The sequence below is a fragment of the Maylandia zebra genome, linkage group LG14 (genome assembly GCF_041146795.1).
Source record: "Maylandia zebra isolate NMK-2024a linkage group LG14, Mzebra_GT3a, whole genome shotgun sequence".
Lineage (NCBI taxonomy): Eukaryota > Metazoa > Chordata > Actinopteri > Cichliformes > Cichlidae > Maylandia > Maylandia zebra.
The window spans coordinates 27,758,436-27,780,783 of record NC_135180.1 but is presented as its reverse complement, the minus strand read 5'-3'; the positions used below and the strand labels follow the sequence as shown (position 1 = coordinate 27,780,783).

General features: G+C 41.2%; 1 protein-coding gene across 2 annotated transcripts in view; it reads left to right on the top strand.

Annotated features, from left to right (window-relative positions):
- lrfn1 (leucine rich repeat and fibronectin type III domain containing 1) overlaps nucleotides 1-22,348 on the top strand; it is a 143,636-nt gene that overhangs the window by 117,917 nt on the left and 3,371 nt on the right. For both annotated transcript variants that reach the window (XM_004558151.5, XM_023152913.3), the window contains one exon: nucleotides 16,396-17,791. In XM_004558151.5, the coding sequence (XP_004558208.1) occupies nucleotides 16,416-17,791 (1,376 nt within the window). In that variant the 5' untranslated portion in view covers nucleotides 16,396-16,415. The remainder of the gene's footprint in view (nucleotides 1-16,395; nucleotides 17,792-22,348) is intronic.

Genomic DNA, 22,348 nt, shown 5'->3' with positions numbered 1-22,348 from the left:
GTTGGAATGTTTAAAATTGGGAGAAAATTCCATCCCCCAAAGACCCAAGCTGTGTTGTAAAATGAAGTAGTTTTATCCTTAGTGGCACTCTGCTGTGACAGTGTATGTGAGTTACTTTTGTATTTTAACAATGTTCAGATCTCTCCACATTTGATTTAAGGGAATTTTCTGTGATTATAGCATGTGTTTAAATGATGGTTTCCATTATTTCATTCGGAAATGGTTCTTTTAGTATAGAACATCCAGCTTCAATATGTGAAATAGCTTATGTAATGATAGATCTGTGCACGGCTACCGTTTTTGCAAAACGAATAGAGTTTATTTCTACCGCGAAAGGTTTAAGTTCAGCCATTTGGTACATTTTCTCTGTGGAGTGTAAATCGGCTTTTTGCGAGAGTCTGCTGTGGCAGTAAAGCATATAACAGGCATACATAATACCTTGCAAGGGTACATACAGAGCAGGATCAATGCAATATAGCAGCCTTGGGAGGAGGATTTCAAATCAAGTGTGGATTCCTCTGCATCACCCGAGCACAAAGTGGCATCACAAGGGGCCAATTCAGAGGGTCTGCTCAGCTCTTCTTCACAGCAGGAAGAAGGTATGGAGCTTCTATGATATAGAACAACAAGATAGGAATAAAATCAAGTGCGGGGAACAAACACGCACGGATGAGGAAGCAAACGTGTCACCACATGCAGAAAATGCATATCAGAGAGACAGCCTTGCTGGTAGAGCTTTAGTAAATCACCAATGCTTGTCACTGACCCACGTTGGATTTCAAAATAACTAAGCCTAGATATAGAAATCCCATAAGATGGATGTCGTTCAGATTCTCAGTCGGTCCTCTTATTGCTTGCTAGCAGCTTCTGCTTTTATAATGGCATATTTCTCTGTGCTCTTTTTTTTCCTCCACCTTTTTCTTGACAAATACTTTAGAAATCTCTTGGAAGGTGTCAGTGAAACTGCAACATGGAGAAAAGAGTAACAGCCACTCTGTTTATTGTCAAGCTGTTTGTGGATGTCAGGACATGCTATCTCCTAAAATAACAGAAACAAATGTAGGCTGAGCCCCTATAGTAACAAGGTGCGTGTATGTTCATATATCTTTTATGTCACTCTGAGTACACCAAACAAAACTAAATTAAAGCACCAAATGTACTATATATGATAACTTACTGATGACGTAGTTTGCGTTCATGTACTTGTACTTGGGATTTTAGCTTTCATGTAATACAGTATTTTTTTTTTTGTATCTTAGTATTGCTGCTTCAAACAGTTCATCGTTTTCCTAATCTAAAGCGTGAACAGAAAGCGTGGCTTCTTATCTGGGTGTGAAGATCTGTGAGATGTCTCTCATTACATCTAAAGTAGGCAAGTGGCCATTCTATATCAGAGGGCAATCAGTTGTCGCTGTTTATTCTATTAGTCATGACAGCTAACAGATGCAATCACAGGATTTTTAGCTTTTTATTTTGGGGGGGGCTGGGCGGTCAATTTGTACAAAAAAGCATTGCATACAAAAAGTGAATTGACTAGAACAGCACCATATTTAATCATTTCATTGTGCATCATGTAGTCAAATAATTGGCGAGTATGTATTTAAGCATTCTGTGAAGAAATTTATTATAGTAAATTGATTGTTTAGTATTTATGTAATGCTTTTCTCTCATTAATGATGATGCACTTTTACAAGCCAGGTTCACCAATTCACCCATGCCATTATTTTGTGCACTTTAAGGTTTTATCTGTCTCGCACACACACAAACAATGCTGGAGGCATGATGGATGAATTGTAGTTTTACAGGGTATTGCCCAAGATGCATGTCAAGCAGTCATGCAAACTGAAGGAGCTGGGGATCGAACCTCCAGCTTCGATAAATGGTCTGTGAAAGAATATAACCCCGAGCATGTTAATGATTGGTTGCATTCCACTGAGGAAGGTCCTGCTTTTTTCACCTGCTGGTTCATGATTACAGCCTGTACTTTCTCTACTTTGACTGGTCAAATGTCGAAATATCCAATGTCTGCTGCGGTAAAGGTCTACTTAAGGTGGATCGTCTGGCTGAGTGGTGCGACACAAACAACCTGCTGCTTAACACCAAGAAGACCAAGGAGCTCATCGTGGACTACAGGAGGAATGCTGACCCACATCCACCCATCCACATTAAGGGGACGGCTGTGGAGCGTGTGAGCAGCTTCAAGTTCCTGGGAGTCCACATCTCCAAGGATCTCACCTGGACGACCAACTGCTCCAAGCTAGTCAAGAAGGCTCACCAGCGCCTCTTCTTCTTGAGGACTCTGAGGAAGAACCACCTGTCCTCAGACATCCTGGTGAACTTCTATCGTTGCACCATCGAGAGCATCCTGACCAACTGTATAACAGTCTGGTACGGGAACTGCTCTGCCTCGGACCGGAAGGCGTTGCAGAGGGTTGTGAAAACTGGCCAGCGCATCGTCGGAGCACCACTTCCTGCCATAAAAGACATCTACAGGAAGCGGTGTCTGAAAAGGGCTGGGAAAATCATCAGAGACCCCAGCCACCCATCACATGGACTCTTCACCCTCCTGCCCTCTAGGAGGCGCTACAGGAGCCTCCGGACTAAGACCACCAGGTACCGGAACAGCTTCTTCCCCAAAGCTGTCAGACTCCTGAACTCTGCCTCCTGACATCTGACCCACGTTAACACATGGACTGAACATACACACACACACACACAATGGACAACTGTACCCTCAAACACACAATAATAACATGGAGTGAACCACCACTCACAACCACTAGCACTTTATATAGCCTCTGTAGAAATTATCCACATATCTCACTTATCTTAACTGCACTACTGTATAGCTCTGTGTAAATAATCATTCTGTACATACGATAATTTTTAACCCTACAACTGTTTACAACTTGCATAGTTCCCATTTCTGTATAGCTGTATATCTCAGATTTCTGTAAAGTTATTTATTTCATATTCTGTATAGTTTTTCATATTTATATCCTGTTCATAGCCTGTACATAGCTTGTACTCACTACAGCCTGTACATACTTATAGTTATAGAATATTCACAACATACTTCATACCGTGTACATTATAACATACCATAATAGACCCATTTCTGTAATATACTTACATATCTATATTATTGCTAATATATATTGTAGTATATCTATATCACTAAAGCACTTCTGGATGGATGCAAACTGCATTTCGTTGCCCTGTACCTGTGCATGTGCAATGACAATAAAGTTGAATTCTATTCTAATTCTAATTAACTGACATGATCACAGGAACGTGTCACTGGAGATCACTTACCCTTTGGTTGTTTGAGGGATTCTCTAATATAAAAAAAATGCTTAACGAGGACTTGGAGATTATTTGTGGATAATCCCAATTTGCAATTAATCAACTATTTGAATCAATCAGTTATTTCAAAACGGTCAAATTAAAAACTGATTTCCATTTCTGAAATGTAAATATGAACATTTTTCCCTTTTGTACTCTACTCTTTTTTTAACAGACTAATGTTAAAAAATACAATTTTGCCAACCTGACAATGATTTTCAGTGTTTACTGCTACACTGAGATTGTCCACAAATTACTTAAGTAGATATTATGTGAAAACATTAATTAAAACCCTAATTAACAATAATTAAAAGGCGTCCCCTCCAATACATTAGATTACTCTTTTTACGTATAAATATAGGCTATTATCATTTTGCAGTCAAAAATAATGCCCCACCAACTTTCATAATTAGTTGTTTTTTGTTTTGCTTTTTAACTTCGAAAGTTTAATATTTTAAAGCATATTTATTATCAATAAAGTATGTTGTAATTACAGGAGCAGCTATTGAGAGTTGATTACATCTCTGAGGGGAGGTATTCAAATTGAAAAGAACAGGTAGCAGGTAAAGGGTAACAATCAATCACCCAAGCGTTCCATCAGTAAGTGGCATCTATGACTATACTTGTTCACTCCTGGTGTAATAATCATGTTTGCTGCCTTGTTTAGGGAGGCAGTTACAATTAGTTCATGAAGCTGCAGTAGCTTGTGCTTCTCAGTTCTTCTTCATTGAAAGTTTTAAATGGGATGTAATTGAGAAAACTGCTTCTGCGTGCAGACGTAATTATAATATGCAAATGCTCCTCCTGTTTGCGACAACACCCACAAACCCCCCACCCCCATTGATGAGATGTGACCAGAAATCCCCGGGGCTACGCAGCCTCGGTTTCAGCGTCCACTGGTGGAGACAGAGCTGGCACCAATGAACTCTGGCTGTCAATAATTATGCCTGCATCCTGACAAGAGTCACACAAGGTCAGCCAGTAGTTCACTGTCTGTATCGTCTAATTGGCATTTACAGTTTCCTGACAAAGTCATGTCCAGGAAATGTCCTTACAATGCACTGTCTCTGGGCAGATGTTTTTCTGAGGTAAGGACACACTAATGCATTGTTTGTATACCGTTGCTTCAATGTCACATTGACATAAATGCTACAACTGTCACGGCGAGTGAGATGAGCCGTATAAAAATAATAAATGAGGATCCAATTGCAGGCAGTAGTGGAGGAGTGAAGGTGGTTTATTGGACACGAAATAAATATAGACAAACAGCAAATGGAGCACGAACTAAACTAGACTGGAGACAACTAAACTACTGAGTACAAACCGGAACTCAAACATGAAGCAAGGTGGACGACGGTACAAGATGGTGACGGCAGGGAAACACACAGATGACGCAGGGTGGAAACACAGACGGACCAGCAACAACAATGACGGAAGACATGACTTAAATACACAGAGAACCACAGGGGAATTACACACAGGTGGTGGACACAGCTGGGAATAATCAACAAGACGAGACAAAGGTAAAACCGAACACACATACATGAGACCCAGACCTTCACAATAAAACAGGAAATGAGAACACCACACCAAGACGCAGACCTGACACTGAGAGACAGACAGAATGACACATGGAACCTGAACTAAACGTGAGATACAACTGAGAACAATTCCTTAAAACATGAAACTCAAATAATCATCATCATCATCATCATCACAACAAGAGAACAAGAACACAATCCCTGATGCAAACTTAAATCAAAACACAACAAACTCAAAATACTGGGTCCAACGGACCCAGAACCGTGACAGTACCCCCCCCTAAGGGCTGGCACCCGACAGCCCCAAACAGAAAACAGAACAAAACCGAGCACCAGACCAGGGCGGGCGGAGGGGGCCCAGGAAGGAGGGACAGAGACCAGACAAAAAACAAGGAGCACAAGAGACCAGAACCAAAACACGACTGCTCACTAGTCCGTAATACAGTAAAGTCCGGGGGTTGACAACGCAAGAGCTGAAACAGTTCAGGGGGCCGACCGTGCGGACGGCAACGGCGGCGCGAATGCAGTTCTGGAGGCCGACCGTGCACACGGCAACGGCGGGCAAACAGTTCCGGAGGCCGACCACGTGGAAGGCAGCGGCGGCCACCGAGCAGGTCCGGAGGACGGCCGCGATGCCAGCGGCGGCGACGAACACCTTCCGGAGGCAGTCCCTGAAGGCCATGACGCCAGCTTAGAGGCCCTGAAAACGGCCGGCAGAGGCGAGGCGGAACGGGTCGAGCTGGCACCGACGGCGGCGTGGCAACCACAGGACCAGACGAGGCAGGACCAGACGAGGCAGGACCAGACGAAGATGATGAAGACGGCAGCGGGACGGCTGCGGAACCTGACGGCAGCGGGACGGCTGCGGAACCTGACGGCGGTGATGCTGCAGAAGGTGATGTGGAGATGTGCTGGCTGGGTCCTCCAGGACCACCAGCAGATGTGAGGAGGTGCTGGCTGGGTTCTCCTAAACCCCCAGCAGACGACGCTTGAGGCTGGCTGGGTTCTCCTAAACCCCCAGCAGACGACGCTTGAGGCTGGCTGGGTTCTCCTAAACCCCCAGCAGACGACGCTTGAGGCTGGCCGGGCTCCTCAGGCCCTCCAGCCGACGAGGCAGGACGCTGGCTGGGTTCACCTGAACCCCCAGCTAACATGACTTGAGACTGGACGGGCTCCTCAGGCCCTCCAGGGAAAGCAGTCTCTGAAGCAGCAGGTACGGAGACCTCTGCCAGTGTGGACACTGGCTGGGACTGAGCAGCACCGTGGCTAGACTCAGGCAGCAACAGTGGGATACAGTCCTCAGAGGGCTGGAAGTGTTCCCCAATACACTCAGCAGAGGACTGAGGCGGACGGGTGAACTCACTTGAGCTCTCAGGGGGTGCTGAGAGCCGAGACTGTTCAGGTGAGTTCTCCGGTGAGGCTGCTGGTGCTGGTGTCTTGACCTCTAGGGGTCCAGAGTTGGCTGGTGACGGACACCCAGCCTCTGGGGAGGCCCTAGAGGGAGCAACTGTCTCTGAGATGGCCAGCTTAAATGAACCAGCAAAAGTTTGTGTGGAGTGTGTTCCCTGCTTGTAATGAGGCTGTGAGGATAAAGGCTGGGTAAATGAGTGGACAGGCTGCTGAACTGGTGGCAACTGAGCTACTGACTGGGCTATGGACTGTAACATGGTGTCTACTGGGTCTGACTGTGACTGTGATGGAGGTGATGAGTGAGTGGCTGACTGAGTTACTGCTGGGAAGCTAACCGAGCTACCGGCTGAGCAGCTGACTCAACGAACACAGCCCCGGTATAAACAGTCATATGAACTGGTGAAACAGACAGAGCGTCTTTTCCACTCACCACAGCCGGCAGTTCTGAAGTCCTATTCTCCAGCTGTGGGGCGACGCGCCGACGGCGCGATCGTCGCTTCCTCCCGGGCAAAACCTCCGGCGGGCCGGGCAAAACCTCCGGCGGGCCGGGCAAAACCTCCGGCGGGCCGGGCAAAACCTCCGGCGGGCCGGGCAAAACCTCCGGCGTCCGGCTGGGTTGGGAAGCGATAGCGGCTGGTGGGTGTAGGTGAAGTTCGTGAAGGATGAAGTCTTGCGCGAGTGGGTGTAGTGAGTCCAATAGCCAGGGATAATCCGTGAGCAGCTGTTGCAGTCTGGCTTCCAGAACGTGGAGGAATGCTTCTCCCTCATGCTCTAGCCACAGGTTGATTATTTGTGAAGCGGAGTTCGTGATGAGGTCCCGAAGCTCCGTGGGTGGGGTGAATGCCGCTGGATCCATATCTGGCTGGTCCGTACTGTCACGGCGAGTGAGATGAGCCGTATAAAAATAATAAATGAGGATCCAATTGCAGGCAGTAGTGGAGGAGTGAAGGTGGTTTATTGGACACGAAATAAATATAGACAAACAGCAAATGGAGCACGAACTAAACTAGACTGGAGACAACTAAACTACTGAGTACAAACCGGAACTCAAACATGAAGCAAGGTGGACGACGGTACAAGATGGTGACGGCAGGGAAACACACAGATGACGCAGGGTGGAAACACAGACGGACCAGCAACAACAATGACGGAAGACATGACTTAAATACACAGAGAACCACAGGGGAATTACACACAGGTGGTGGACACAGCTGGGAATAATCAACAAGACGAGACAAAGGTAAAACCGAACACACTCACATGAGACCCAGACCTTCACAATAAAACAGGAAATGAGAACACCACACCAAGACGCAGACCTGACACTGAGAGACAGACAGAATGACACATGGAACCTGAACTAAACTAAACGTGAGATACAACTGAGAACAATTCCTTAAAACATGAAACTCAAATAATCATCATCATCATCATCATCATCATGAACACAACAAGAGAACAAGAACACAATCCCTGATGCAAACTTAAATCAAAACACAACAAACTCAAAATACTGGGTCCAACGGACCCAGAACCGTGACAACAACTAACTACTATTGTTATTGAAATGCACTGCTGCCACAAATACAACCTTAACAGCCAATTTGCCCTTTAGGAAATGTTTCAAAATGCTCCATAATTGCCCAGAAACATTGTAAAAAGATTTAAATTGTTTAGTAACAAATTTGATGATGGTTAATACAATTTTTCTTATCTTTTTGGCTGTAAAACATCAGAACATTCTATATAACCAATAGGCAATAGCGTGTTTCTGCAAGATTTAATGTTAGTAGTTAAAACCTACATTATAGTGACAGAGGACAAGTATTATTGGAGCTATACTTGATCAGTATATTAAATTTTCGTGAAACTAGAAGGTGCGTTCACCTCATATGACTGTTCTGTGATTTATTAACAGCTCCGAGTTCTTAAAGCCTGTACCTCTTCCTGGCAATTTATGTAACATAACGAGAATTCATGGAAGTCCTTAATTAAAATTTCCAGCTGTGTTATCATGGACATACAACATGTGGGTGTGTACAAGCAGGTGAAGAAGCAAACTGTTCCTCCCGTGGCTGCTAAAATTAAGATTCACAGCACAGTTTTCAAGTTTTATGACTTTCTTCAAAGTTGCCAAGATGCACTATGATCCTTGCAGCTGTTTTACTGAATATGTAAACCTGGGTGTAAGCATTAAGTAGGCAGCAGCGGGGACGAGCTACGCAGTCATCAATAGGAGATGCTGTTTAGGATTCTACCTCATTTCTGCTTCATTTTCACAGCAATCTCTGCACTCTTATTTTTAGTCATGTTTTAAGCAAGCATCTGAATGTTTAAGAAAATGTCAGCATTTGGGCTTTAACAGATCTGTGCTGTGAATGTGTGAAGAATTTAGAGCATTTTTAAGAAGCAACAGATTTTATCTGTTGTTCATACAGAGCGACATTTACTCCAGTACTAGTCTGAGCCAGAAAACCAAGCTGAAAATGGCACATTTGTTGATAATCTTTTCTCCTCTTTCTTTATTCCTCTTGAGCACTTACTGCTTTTCGTTGTTGTTGTTGTTGTTGTTCAGTATGCTTATCTTTGTGTTAATGTGTAAATGCATGGATGTGAAGACATGTAGTTGTGTTTTTGAATGCAGTGCCCTGTAACTGTGCGTGGGTGGCTGTGTGTTGTAGTGTACTCACGTGTGCGTGCCTGGTGCAGAATTATGCTTGCTTGTAAATGATATATAACAATGGGTGTATTTGTTTAGTGGCAGTAACAGATGTATGTTATTGTATGCAAGGCTAACTTGCATGTCTGATGTTTACAGCGATACAGTGATTGTTTGCGTGAACACAGAAGATGAAACTAATTATTGTGCATATCTGGCTGAGTTTGTTACTTAGTGTCATGCTATTTTCTTCAGTTAAACGCCAAAATAATTAAGGTAATTATTTTTGATCTTATAGCGAGTAGTGCACGCCAACAAATAGCTGTTGAGGTTCTAAGTAATTATAAATATTTAGGAACATTGATCAAAAACTGTCAGGCGAGTCAAACAAACGTGTCATTTACAGGCGTAGAGTACAAAAATTATACTCACTTTTATAACAACTAAACAGAAGATGTGACAATTTGATGTGGATAGATAGACCACTGGTTCTTTTTATCATTCATATGTGGAATGTATTCTGACCTTCTGCTTTATTGTCTGGTGTCTTTATTAGTCTGTTAGCTAATAAGAACAAGCTCAATAAGACTGTAAATGTGTCCGATAAGATTTACAGGTCAGCAACATGACAGTATGACAGCTTCGTGATTCCCAAGTGGTGGGAAAAGCCTTATAGCTCACTTTTGCTACAGTAAGGTATGAGTTATTAAGATCAGAACAGAGGTACAGGTACAGCAGCTTTCCAAACGTCCCATGTTTTTAATGGGTGGCTGGTTAGGTGGTTAAACCCTTAACCACTGCTTCTACTGTGTTTGCAGTAGACCAGTTGTCTTAAACCATAAGCCATAAGTGAATGTGAGCACGAATGGTTGTCTCTGTCTGTGAGTTAGCCCTGCAACAGACTGGCGATCTTTCCAGGATAAACCCTGCCTCTCGCCCTAAGACAGCTGGGTTAGGCCCCAGCACCCCCTGCGACCCTGAAAAGGATAAGTGGAAGTGAATGGATGGTTGGCTGCTTCTAATATAAATCGAACAACTAAAAATTTGCAGAATTCTTCGTGCAGATCTGAATGTCTGTCTGTGGTTGCTTTAATTCTAATATATTTAATTCTTTAATTTAAAATTCTTTGTGCCACTGGGTTTTCATGCTGGTTATTCAGTGTTCTCAGTGTGTTTCTGTTTATCTATGCATACATGACCCTGTACCACAAAGCAAGTTCAGCATACCCAGGATATCTTTCCATAATTTGCCTACTCTCGGCCGAACATTGGCAGAGAAGCCAAGTCATCACACAGAAGTTGTTATCAATTCAGTGAGTTAACTCAGGGTTTCACGATCTAGGTATGAGCATGTTCACATGAAAGGGGTGGCAGTGACAGGATATAACCAGCCAGAAGCATGAACAAGTCGACTGACAGTAGAGTGACTGCTTTTACAAAGAAAGGTTGAACTATGATATTATAAAAATATGAAGAGGTTAAACATATAATACAGGCTGAAAGAGAGTTTCGCAGACAAATCAACGGTGTGAGTGTCGGTAATAGAAAAAGCTTCCTGCAGTTGTATAGCATTAGAAGTGCTGCATTAATGTGTATGTGCCATATAAATGTGTGTGCGCTTGAAGCGCTTTGGTCGATAAAACTGTAAAAGACCCACTATAGTTATAAAGTCTTGCCTATTTGAAGCCAGGAAGGAAAACCGGCTATACCCATTCACAGAATTATAAATATTATAACTCAATCATCAGGACACGAGGGGATCTGACAGATTACGATTAATTTTCAGTAACATTAATATTTAGACGTACTGATGACCAGATTTTAGTCTTTTAGCTGCAGCCCTGGTGGTGTTTAGCAGGCTGAGAGTGGAGAATAAATGCAAAAACATAATTCATATGCACGCTTAGTCTGCATATGAATTTGATAAAAGGTCCAAAATGACACATTAAGGTTTGTAGGGACAATTAAATTGTTGTGAAATGGTTTGCAGCCAACAGGAAGAAAAAACATCAAGGGAAAAAGTTACATATGCACATGAAACGGTATAAAGTTTGTTAAATATACTGCATTTTGCTTATTTTTGAAAGATGGAAACAGTTTTCATAATTATCATTTGATAACTGAATTTAGAAAAAGAATTTAGTGATCAAAAAACTTGATGACTAATCAATTAACTGACAATTCCCTTCGACCCCAGCTGCCATCTGCTTTAATGTAGTGCCAGCGGCAAGAGAAAAATCAGCCCACATGCACTCTGTAGAACCTCAATATGCTTTATTCAAGACAGACAATTAATTTATGTTGTTGCTTCTTCATCCTGATTTGCAGGATGAAGAAGCAACAACCACCATCACAAAGAACATTTCTCACTGCTACACAGGTTACCCACCCCCAGACCCAGAATATATGCTTATACAAGAAGATAAAAGAAACCTAAAAACACTCATCAATAATTCCTAACTGAAGGTCAGTCATTAGCATCTCCACCGACATGAAAGGTGAAAACTGGTGGTTTGATAATGCTTCTGAATAAACTCATAGTTTAATGAGATCTTTATATACATTGAAATCTGAAGCAGAACATACCAGAATTAACTGTCAAAACATTACATAAGCATTTTAGGATATAAAATTAAAACCCTTTATCTTCACCTAGAGGAGTCATCAGATTTCCTGATGCTGAAATGCTTTCCCTGGGTAACTGCTGTCACTGCTGGCAACAACACAAGTTGCAAACAGGTCCCTCCTGCTTGAGCGTCATCAACAAAGCAGAATGTAATCTCACACATCCTCGAGCATTAAAATAAAGTTGGGTTTTTTTATGCCTGTTTTTACCACCCACTCAAATACACCTCTAATACAGATGATTCATCAGTCATTAGTCTCCGTGTGGAGGGCTACTAGGCTGTACTGAATTTTCTTCAAAACTGGTGTGCACTGTATTTTAAGATGTAAAATTTAACACAGTCACGATTAAAACAAAACTTGTACATTTTATGTAAATTAGAACAAAAAATTTTATTGCCTCTGCCAAGGAGGTAGTGTTTTTAGTCAGAGCGTTCTCACTCCCGAGGCGTAACATGTGGACGTTTTGTCACGTCCCGCGGCGTTCCTGAGGAACGCGAAAGGAGACCTTCGGCGTTCTTATGGTACGCGGCGGGTTATGGCTGGAATCCAGTGCAATGACGCTCCCGCGGTAGTAGACGTTCCAGCCCTGTATTCCAGCCCTAAACCTAACCTTATCCCTAGCCCTGACCACAACCTTATTCCTGACCTTAACCAGGACTTTAATGATGTTAAATAGCGTGTTTCTAAGCGATTTGAAGAAAAAGAGCGAACATGTGTAGGTTCAGTCCAGACGGTTCTCATATTTCCTCTTTTTCCGAGGTCGTCATTTAGGAACGTGGTGGGTAGCCGAAAACGTAATATGGTGACGATTTGTCACCTAGCGTAAAATGTTACGCTTTGGGAGTGAGAACGGGTTGTTTTAGTAGCGTGTGTCATTCTCACGTTTTGAGTGAATTCTGGTATGTAGGGGTGTAGAGTGGGGTCGTGTTAACAATCCAGTCAAATTTGGCTTACATCCACCGAGGTCTTCAGGGGTAACTTAATAATTTATTGGTGAAAAAGTGACAAAAAGCCTCAGAACTAGGCTGGTGTGGTGTGTATTGTGAACATATTGAAAGTGAAATATAAAGATCTCAAGGTCAAAGTGATAATAAAGCTATGTAGAGATTTCTCACTGACATTGTTTGTATTGGCAACATATAGGCCTATAGGGAATGATATATGGGGGTTCTAAACATCGCATTACCATCACTGGAAGTCAGAAAAGGTCACATGTTATTATTTTGGACATTCTAGTCTCTTTGTATTGGCAACATTTGTTTCATTATGACTTTAGTATGTATATTACAGTAAGATTATAATCATTTAATTACATAACATTTTGAATACATGTACAATGTTCCTGTACAAAAAAACCCCAAACTTGTCATTAGAAATTTTCAACTTGATATTTATTACTAAACTTTTTAAGGTATGTTTTTAAAAAAGAACAAAGAAAAACAATTAATGTATACAATGTATACAGCATTTAGTAAATACTGCTCAGAGAGTGATCTGCCTTAGCGGAGGTCCAAGCTCTCTGAGTGGTTCCTGTATTCTCTATACATTTAAATTGTTATTTCTGAGCACAGGCTAAAATTTTATCTGTATTTCATGTAGTTCCCTGTTAGGATCTCTGTTTGTTTTACCACAATCCTGCCATTTAGACATGTAGTAGCTTAGATTTGTGGCCAAGGCAATGAATGTAAAGGCATTTTTTGTAATATATCTATATCACTAAGCACTTCTGGATGGATGCAAACTGCATTTTGTTGCCCTGTACCTGTGCATGTGCAATGACAATAAAGTTGAATTCTATTCTATTCTATTCTATTCTATTCTATTTTTTATGGATTTTAGACGATTTCTGGATTTTAGGCAATGGGAGTGGTCTAATTTTTCTTTTTCTTTTTTTTTAGAGCTATACACTTTTTTGTAAACTGCTTATTCAATTACATAACATTCTCTCTTTTTATTGTGTTTGTTTTGGTGTCCAGCAGCCTTATTTTCCTTTACCAATTCAAAGTATAGCCTCTTCAATTTCTTTTTCTTAGTAACACAGCTAGCTAATTCCCTGTGAAAGGTTGTATTGCATCATGGCTGGACATAGCAAATCTAAACTCCGGTTCACCTTGTGCTCTCTGCTGCTGTCTGCATATCGATTTGGTGACCGGCACTTTTATTAAGCAATAAACCAAAGATAGAAATGCGAAGCAGAGCTGCCCTTTTCTTTCAATTTATGTTGCCATTCATACATCTGTTCACGTCCCGTCCAACCTTCTTAGCGGCAACCATTAAGATCGAAGCCTCGCTTATCGGGCAGCTTAACATCATCTTAATGCAATTCAAAGACCTACATTCTACACCAGAGTTGCCGTGGCAACAAAGTTTTCCCCCTCCCTGAGATGCTGAAAGATCAATAGAGTATCCTCGACGGTGTGGCAGGAAGTGCTCAGACACAGATGGTCCTCTGAGAAACTGTGAGCTTTGTGGCCTAGTTAGCATCTGAATACTAACACAATCAAGCAAGGTCACCACTATATTGAAATTTAACAAACGAGTGTGACAAGCTCCCACATAAGAATTTACACGGCCCTGTTGTAACCTACTGCATAGTTTCAGCTTTCCCCACTGTGCTTAAAAAGAGAAAATTTGGAGAATTAATTTAGACGAGGGAGTCGCACAAAAGAACATTACTATATAAATTCTCTCTTGAAGACTTGTCCACACAGAGTATGTGTTTTTTCTCCAGGAATGCGGTCTAACCTCAGTATAAATGTGACAGATAGCAGAAAATAACTGTGTGTGTGCTGTAATTTAGTGACTCTGTTTTAGAATTAGAGGTAACAGCTACGCCTGCAGAGTCGAAGCAACGAGAAAAGGAGGTGTAAACACAAATGGACCAAAGGTCTTGGTTTAGCATCTCACTTAAATACAGTCTACTGGTCTACTGAAATGTAGTCTAAAGTAGCAGCACAGCTGTCACTGCTGGGTTAATTTGATCAGCAGTTTATCTTTGATAAACTATCCCACTGGTTTGAACTTGTGCTTCAAACTGTTCTACTTCCCTCAGATAATGACATCACACAAATCCAGATTTTATGAGTGCTCTGATTGTGCAGCGCTTTCTCATAGTTAACGAGGTGTCGTGTTCGCTGTCAGACGGTTGCCAGCCACCCGGCCAGCAGTGCGCGTCTGTGCACGTGTGTCTGTGTGCGTGTGTCTGTGCACGTGTGTCTGTGTGCGTGTGCAACAGACCGAATAGGAAAAGCAACTGAGAATGTCCGCTGGTGTCTGGCCAGTGTGCCACAGGTTGATGTAAAAAGACATTGCACGCACAATTTCTTACTCCTATGAGTATTTACATAGAACTATCAGAACATAACGCTCATCAGATCAGGTTTGATCGCTTTTAAGCAAAAGGGAGTGTTTGTGTAAAGCGTAAGGGAAAGCTTGAAAGGTAGAGAAAGAACACTCTGCTTTCTTTTTTTTAATGAAATTTGACATGTGGCATTACAATATTCTGTGAATTTCACCGCAGGCATTTTGAATCAAATTTAATTTAGGGTTGTTTGTTCTGTTAGCACTAGATGCTTTTGCTTTGGGCACAATAGGGGAACAAAAATCTGTGGTGTTAAGGCCGTCAGCACCACCTCAACATAGTGGAATGTAGAAAAAGGGACTCTAAAATTAGATGTGACAAATTGGATAAAGCATCACAAATTGTAAAAAAAGAGACATCATTTGTGTTTAAAATCCACAGCCAGCTTTTTCAGGATGAATTAAGATAATTATGCTGGACCCAATAAAAAGAAACATTGCTGTTGATTGACACACTGGATCTGGCTGGGAAGAAGCGTTTCCCTGTGGGTTTGGAGAGTGCTGGGTTGCAGTAACCCATGTGTCAATCTCTAAACCTTGCTGGGAAAAGTGAGTTGCCATCCCTCTACTTTAGCAGCATTAAAAGGCTCTCATCAACAGTGAAACACAAGGTATTAGTAGTCAAGATGAATGCCAAAAAGGGTAAAACCACTGGCAATATAACATCAGCACGTAGCTAGTGTGCTCCAGTGGGCTTTTTATGGTTATTACTGCCAAGGACTTCTTTTTACTCCTGTCACCACAGGCGTGTTCTCTCAAAGACTGAAATCAATATTTCTAAATGGGAATCAGAGAATCTGAACATCCTCAAAACCTGGGAATCACTCAATAATGTTTCCATCGGATGAACAATGAAAACAGGCCGCATTTCTACTTTTTCCAGTTTTATTTTTCCTTGTCAAAATTTACATGACAGGTTTCTGTCTAATTTTGTTGTACATCTCAGAGGCATAGCGAGGGCAGAGAGTATGAAAAGGTTACAGAAATCACTGAGTACTCTTGACAAGCGCCCTTTCTATCTTTAATTCTCCTCCCTGATGTGGAATTCAGAGCAAGAAAAACACACAAGCCTTGTTCCATGATGGACATGTACATGGCATGGTTACCTAATACAGGAAAACTGCCCTGTGATCATTCAGGAAATTATATGGCCCAGTGGTGATGCAGCCTGGTGGCACAAAAAAACCCATTCTGTTATTTCCATTAAAAAGCTCCAGAGACATGGGCTTCTGACAGGGTTGGCGCAGCCTTTCATCATCCCAGGTGCCATTATTTCAGAAAAGCTCCATTTCATTTTGTGATTGATACCTTGCTGGCAGTCTCAGCAACCTTGGTCAGACTGTGGGTTTTTTGCAGCAGGCTCTCAAAAAGCCTGGTACTATTTATTCATTCAAAGATTTCTGGTTTTTTGACTCTGTTTCCCCTGTTTCCCTTTGTCTATCTCACACACAGGATCTGGAAACCGATCAACAATGGAGCGGCTGGTTCTTTGCATGTTGCTGTCTGCAGCCCTGGTGAAGGGATACAGCTGCCCCGGCCGCTGCATCTGCCAGCACCTCTCCCCTACTCTGACTCTGCTCTGTGCTAAAACCGGTCTGTTGTTCGTGCCCCCCACCATCGACCGCAAGACTGTCGAGCTGCGACTCACTGACAACTTTATCACCATCATCCGCAGGAAAGACTTTTACAACATGACTAGTTTAGTCCACCTCACTTTGTCCCGCAACACCATCAGTCAGATCACACCCCATGCCTTTCTCGGCCTGCGAGCCTTGCGGGCGCTCCACATGGATGGAAACCGTCTCAGTGCTATAAAAAGCGAACACTTTAAAGGCCTCGTCAACCTGCGGCACCTCATCCTCGGAAACAACCAGATCCACCAGGTGGCCCCCACCTCGTTCGATGAGTTTGTTTCCACAATAGAGGACTTGGATCTTTCCAATAACAACCTGCGCACCCTTCCCTGGGAAGCTATAGCCAAAATGACCAACATTAACACCCTCACACTGGACCACAACCTAATTGACCACATTGGAGCAGGGACCTTTACACTGCTCACTAAGCTAGTCCGCCTGGACATGACCTCTAACAGGCTGCAGAAGTTGCCGCCAGACAGCCTGTTCCAGCACGCCCAGGTCCTGTCTGATGCCAAGGATTCCAGCTCGTCTACTCTGACCGTGAGTTTTGGGGGAAACCCCCTACACTGTAACTGTGAGCTGCTGTGGCTGCGCAGGCTAACAAGAGAGGATGACTTGGAGACCTGTGCCTCCCCAGAGCACCTCATGGACAAATACTTCTGGTCTATTCAAGAGGAAGAGTTTATCTGTGAGCCACCGCTAATCACCAAACATCTTACCAGTAAGCCTTTTGTGATGGAAGGGCAAGGAGTGACTCTTAAATGCAAAGCTGTGGGTGATCCGGAACCAGATATTCACTGGCGGTCACCAGACGGCAAGCTGGTGCATAACAATTCCCGCACCGTCTTGTATGATAATGGCACCCTTGATATTCTCATCACCACTCTGAAGGACAGTGGGTCATTTAATTGTGTGGCATCCAATGCCGCAGGCATCGCTACAGCTGCTGTTGAGATCAACATGATCCCCTTACCCTTGTTTGTTAACAACACAGGCCACATGCGTGAGGACCCTGGACTCTCAGACATCACCACCTCCTCCAAATCTGGCAATGACACCAAGGGCTATGACAAGCAGGACAGAAGGGTGATGGTCACTGAACTGACCTCCTCCTCCGCTGTGATCCGCTGGCCATCTGAGCGCCATATCCCTGGCATCAGAATGTACCAGATTCAGTACAACAGCACGGCAGATGATACTTTGGTGTACAGGTAAGCTATGAAGCCAGGATGGATGAACGAGGGTAGATAGGGATATGAGGAAAGGTGAGACATCTGGATTGACCATCTGCTGAATGACACAGCTGTCCGTTATGGGAGATTGACATATCCCAAGGAAGCAAAATGATTAAGTGCGTCCAAAAACAAGCAACTCCTCTAGTGCAGTCAGGAGAGAGAGTTATACATAAATGAAAATTTTACTGTGCCAAAATTGTACAGTACGCTTAAGATATTTATATTTTCTGTAATTGCTTGTTACATTATGACAGAGCACTCAAGCAGCTGAACTGCTTATGAGTCCAGCACCCTAAAGGACTAAATAGTCTTTTCAGCATCATTAAAACATAATATGACAACAACAATAACACTGAGGCTAACTATTTCACTGCATGTAACTGTTTGTTTCATTAGCAAGTGTCTGCATTAATTGGTTGCAACACAGAGTGTGATTACATGTGGTTGTCTAATGATAGGCTTGGTTATAGCAGTGGAAGAAGGAGTCAGATCATTTACTTACTGTAAGTTAAAAGTAACAGTACAAGCACTACAAAAATATTTGTTTACAGATGAAAGTCCTCAGGGCTGCCCACAGTAACAGCATACATCTGAGGTGTCATGAGAGGATTAACATGCTTTTGCTCAAAACATTGTAAGCAGTTTGGGATTTTATGCTGTTTTTATGAGCCAAAAATGAGAGAAGTCAGCGGTTTATATATTATTCATATCATTATTGACCTCATAGCTGATGTGATAACATGGAATGGCATATTTAGATGTTATAGAAAGTTGAAATAGAGCTAGTCATACCCCCCTGCCTAAACTTTTAGATCCATAAGTCTGTAACAGTGTATCATATTTTAGATACTCATATTGTTTTGTATCTAAAGTGAAAAATAATTAGCTGGTAACTGTAAACAGAATGAAGTGGATTGTATGAAATATGAAAGTGATTTCAAACTTTATTGCATTTGCTTTTGTTGTGTCTTGGTTACACAAAGAACATTGTCAGCGCAGGCAAATTGTTAACAGTGAGTTACATTATAAAGTATAAGATAAATTGCAGCTGCTGCTACAATTTTGTCAGTGCCACAGCGCCTGCAACCCATCCATCACCCCAGAATCTACCTGTGGGTTTCAGGGGGATACTTATTTAACACTTCTCAGTTGTATATGTAAAAATTTTGTAGAGTTTGGAGTATTTCATTTCATTCATTTATTTGTTCATTTCCAGGCACAACAAATACCTATATTGAACATAAAATGCACAAAACAAAAAACAAAAATTGCCTGAAAAAGGAGTGGGACGAAGAAAACTTATTAAATCCCACCCCTATACTCACTCATCAACAAAAAAACAAAAAAACAAAACAAAACAATATACTTCCCGCAGCTACGCCCATTATTGCATACAGTCCCATCAACAGCCCCGGGCGCATACAAGCATCTAAACTGCAGCTCGCAAGCAACAATTAGAGCCTTCATAACTGAATACAGAATATATAAATTATAAATTACATTACCACAGGTAACAGGCAGTAATAACTACAAGTAACAAACACACACATACACACATACATATACATACATATATATCTACACACACATGTACATATATGTACATACATACGCACAGTCTTTTTTTTTCTTTTTTTTTTGAATCCATACCAGCAATGGTAAGAGAACAGACATTACAGAGCACACTAAAAAACCATCATTGAGTATACTGTGACCAGACCAACTGTTTGTAGAGAAATTTAAATCTATGAATATTTTTGCATTGTTTCAGTTGTAAACTCAGACTGTTCCAGATTTTCACACCACATACAGACACACAAAAACCTTTACGGGTTGTTCGAGTTCTGGGTAATTTGAATTCTCCAAAGCCTCTCACATTATAAACCTTTTCTCGAATTTCAAATCTAGTTTGTAAATTTGCCGGTAAAAGTTTAGTAAAAGCTTTATACAAAATTATGGATGTATTGTAATTAACCAGATCCTGGAATTTAAGTAACTTTGCCTGAAGAAAGAATTTGTGAGTATGATCTAGATAACCAGCCTTGTGAATAATACGCAGTGCTCGTTTCTGTACTGTGACTAATGGATTAGTTGTATTTTTATATGTGTTTCCCCACACTTCCACACAATATGTAAGATATGGAAGAACCAGGGTACAGTACAGAGTACGAAGTGCATCTTTATCAAGGAATTGTTTCACTTTGTTCAAAACTGCGAGGCTTCTGGAAATTTTGGTTTTTATGTGTCTGACGTGGGGTTTCCATGAAATTTTGTTATCAATTACGACTCCCAAAAATTTGTTTTCACTCACATTATCAATTGGTACACCTTCAATTATAATTGGTAATTCTATATTATATTTAAAATTACCAAAAAACATTGCTTTAGTTTTATTTATATTTAATGATAATTTATTTATGTCCATCCATTTTTTTATTAATTGTAGCTCCCTGTTTACAGTCATTACAAGATCAGTATAATCATCGCTACTGAAAAATATGTTGGTGTCATCTGCGAACAGTATGAGTTTAAGTACTTGAGAAACATCAAAAATATCATTTATGTATACATTGAAAAGTTTTGGTCCCAACACTGACCCTTGGGGAACACCACATGTAATACCAAGTTTCTCTGAATGGTAATGCCCTATGCTAACATATTGTTCCCGACCCGTTAGATAACTTTTTAACCAGTTACCAGCTTTCCCTCGAATACCATATCTTTCCAATTTATCCAGTAAAATTGAGTGATTGATTGTGTCGAAGGCCTTTTTGAGATCAACAAAAATACCAACTGCATATTTATTTTTATCCAGTGTATCAGTAATTTCTTCTACTGCCTCAATTATCGCCATTGAAGTGGTTCTTTGTGTTCTGAAACCATACTGACCAACATTTATTATTTGATGTTTTTCAAGGAATTTTTGTAATCTTGAATTAAAAAGTTTTTCTAGAATTTTTGAGAATTGAGGCAGTAGAGAAATAGGCCTATAATTGGTAAAACTATGTTTGTCATTACTTTTATATATTGGTATTACTTTCGCAATTTTCATTTTTTTTGGAAAACAACCGGACTGAAATGATAAATTACAGATATATGTTAAGGGACTAGCAATATTCAGAATAACCTGTTTAACTACAGACATATTTATGTCGTGATAATCCATTGAAGACTTACTTTTACATTCTAATGTGATATTTATTACTTCTTGCTCATTTGTAGCTGAGAGGAACAGTGAAAAGGGATTTGATTTTATATTGCTGATATTTTCATTTTTATGACACGGGATGTCCGCTGCTAGTTCAGGGCCAACATTTATGAAGAATTTATTGAACCTATCGACAATATTACTCATGTTGTGATTTTCACCATTTGCATCAGTAAAATATTCAGGATATGATGTTCCAGAAGATCCTTGTTTAATTAAGTTGTTTAACACATCCCAAGTTCCTTTTATATTGTTTTTATTTTCATATAATCTTCTTCTATAATAAAGTTGTTTGCTCGTTCTTATAATATCAGTCAATTTATTTCTATATGCTTTATATCTTTGTTCCACTTCTTTTGTTTTTACTTTGATAAACTGTTTATACAGATTGTTTTTCTTTTTGCAAGCATTAATAATTCCTTTTGTGAGCCAAGGACTTTTTATCTTTTTTTTCTTTGTCATGTGTTCGTTTACAGGACAATGTTTATTGTACCACATAGTAAAAATATCTAGGAAATTGTCATAAGCCTTGTCCACATCTGACTCTTCATACACCGAACTCCAATCTTGTTGTGCTAAATCGAAATTGAAGGCATGAATTGCTTCTTCATTTATTGTTCGATGACAAGTGTTAGATATATGATACTGAAATGAAATGTAACTGCTAAAATCTTTTGCAGCTTGTTTGTAGCTGCTGGAACTAGAAGCTTAAGACTTACCTAGCTGAGCAACTTGGAATCGAAATCTTGTGTGTACATGTAGGTTATGCAGGATTACCCTTTGTAACTAACCATGTGGTGATGCCGTCAAAGCAGTTTTTTTTTGAAAATGTGAAAAATTCAGCTTTCTGCCAAGTTTCTATTTTGTAGCACAGCCAGTTTGTGAGATATTGTGGCCAATTATCATAAATAATGTCAGCAAGATGGCTTTGTGTACAGGGGAGTGATTGCAATGAATGAGTTTGTTTTGGTCTACTAGTTTTAGGTAATTTGAACCCATCCACAAAAAGAAAAATTATGCATAAACTCACAAATCCTCTCTGCCCCCTGTTTTATGAAGAGCTCATGTGAAAGACCAGGAAGAGTATGGAAAGTATGTCTAGCAACAATAGGCGTTTGCAAACAAGATTTTACTAATTACAGAAAAAGCATTCATGATATCTGAAATTGAACATATGGATAATGTTCATGGTCAACAGTTTGGAGTTGTCTGTGAAGGTTCTCAGTCGTCCAGGTCATTGTAGTCTAAGGAGCTCGGAAAGATCCCTTCCCAGACGCCTTATCGCCCACTCACACCCTGGGCCACATAACCTCAGTAGATCAAAC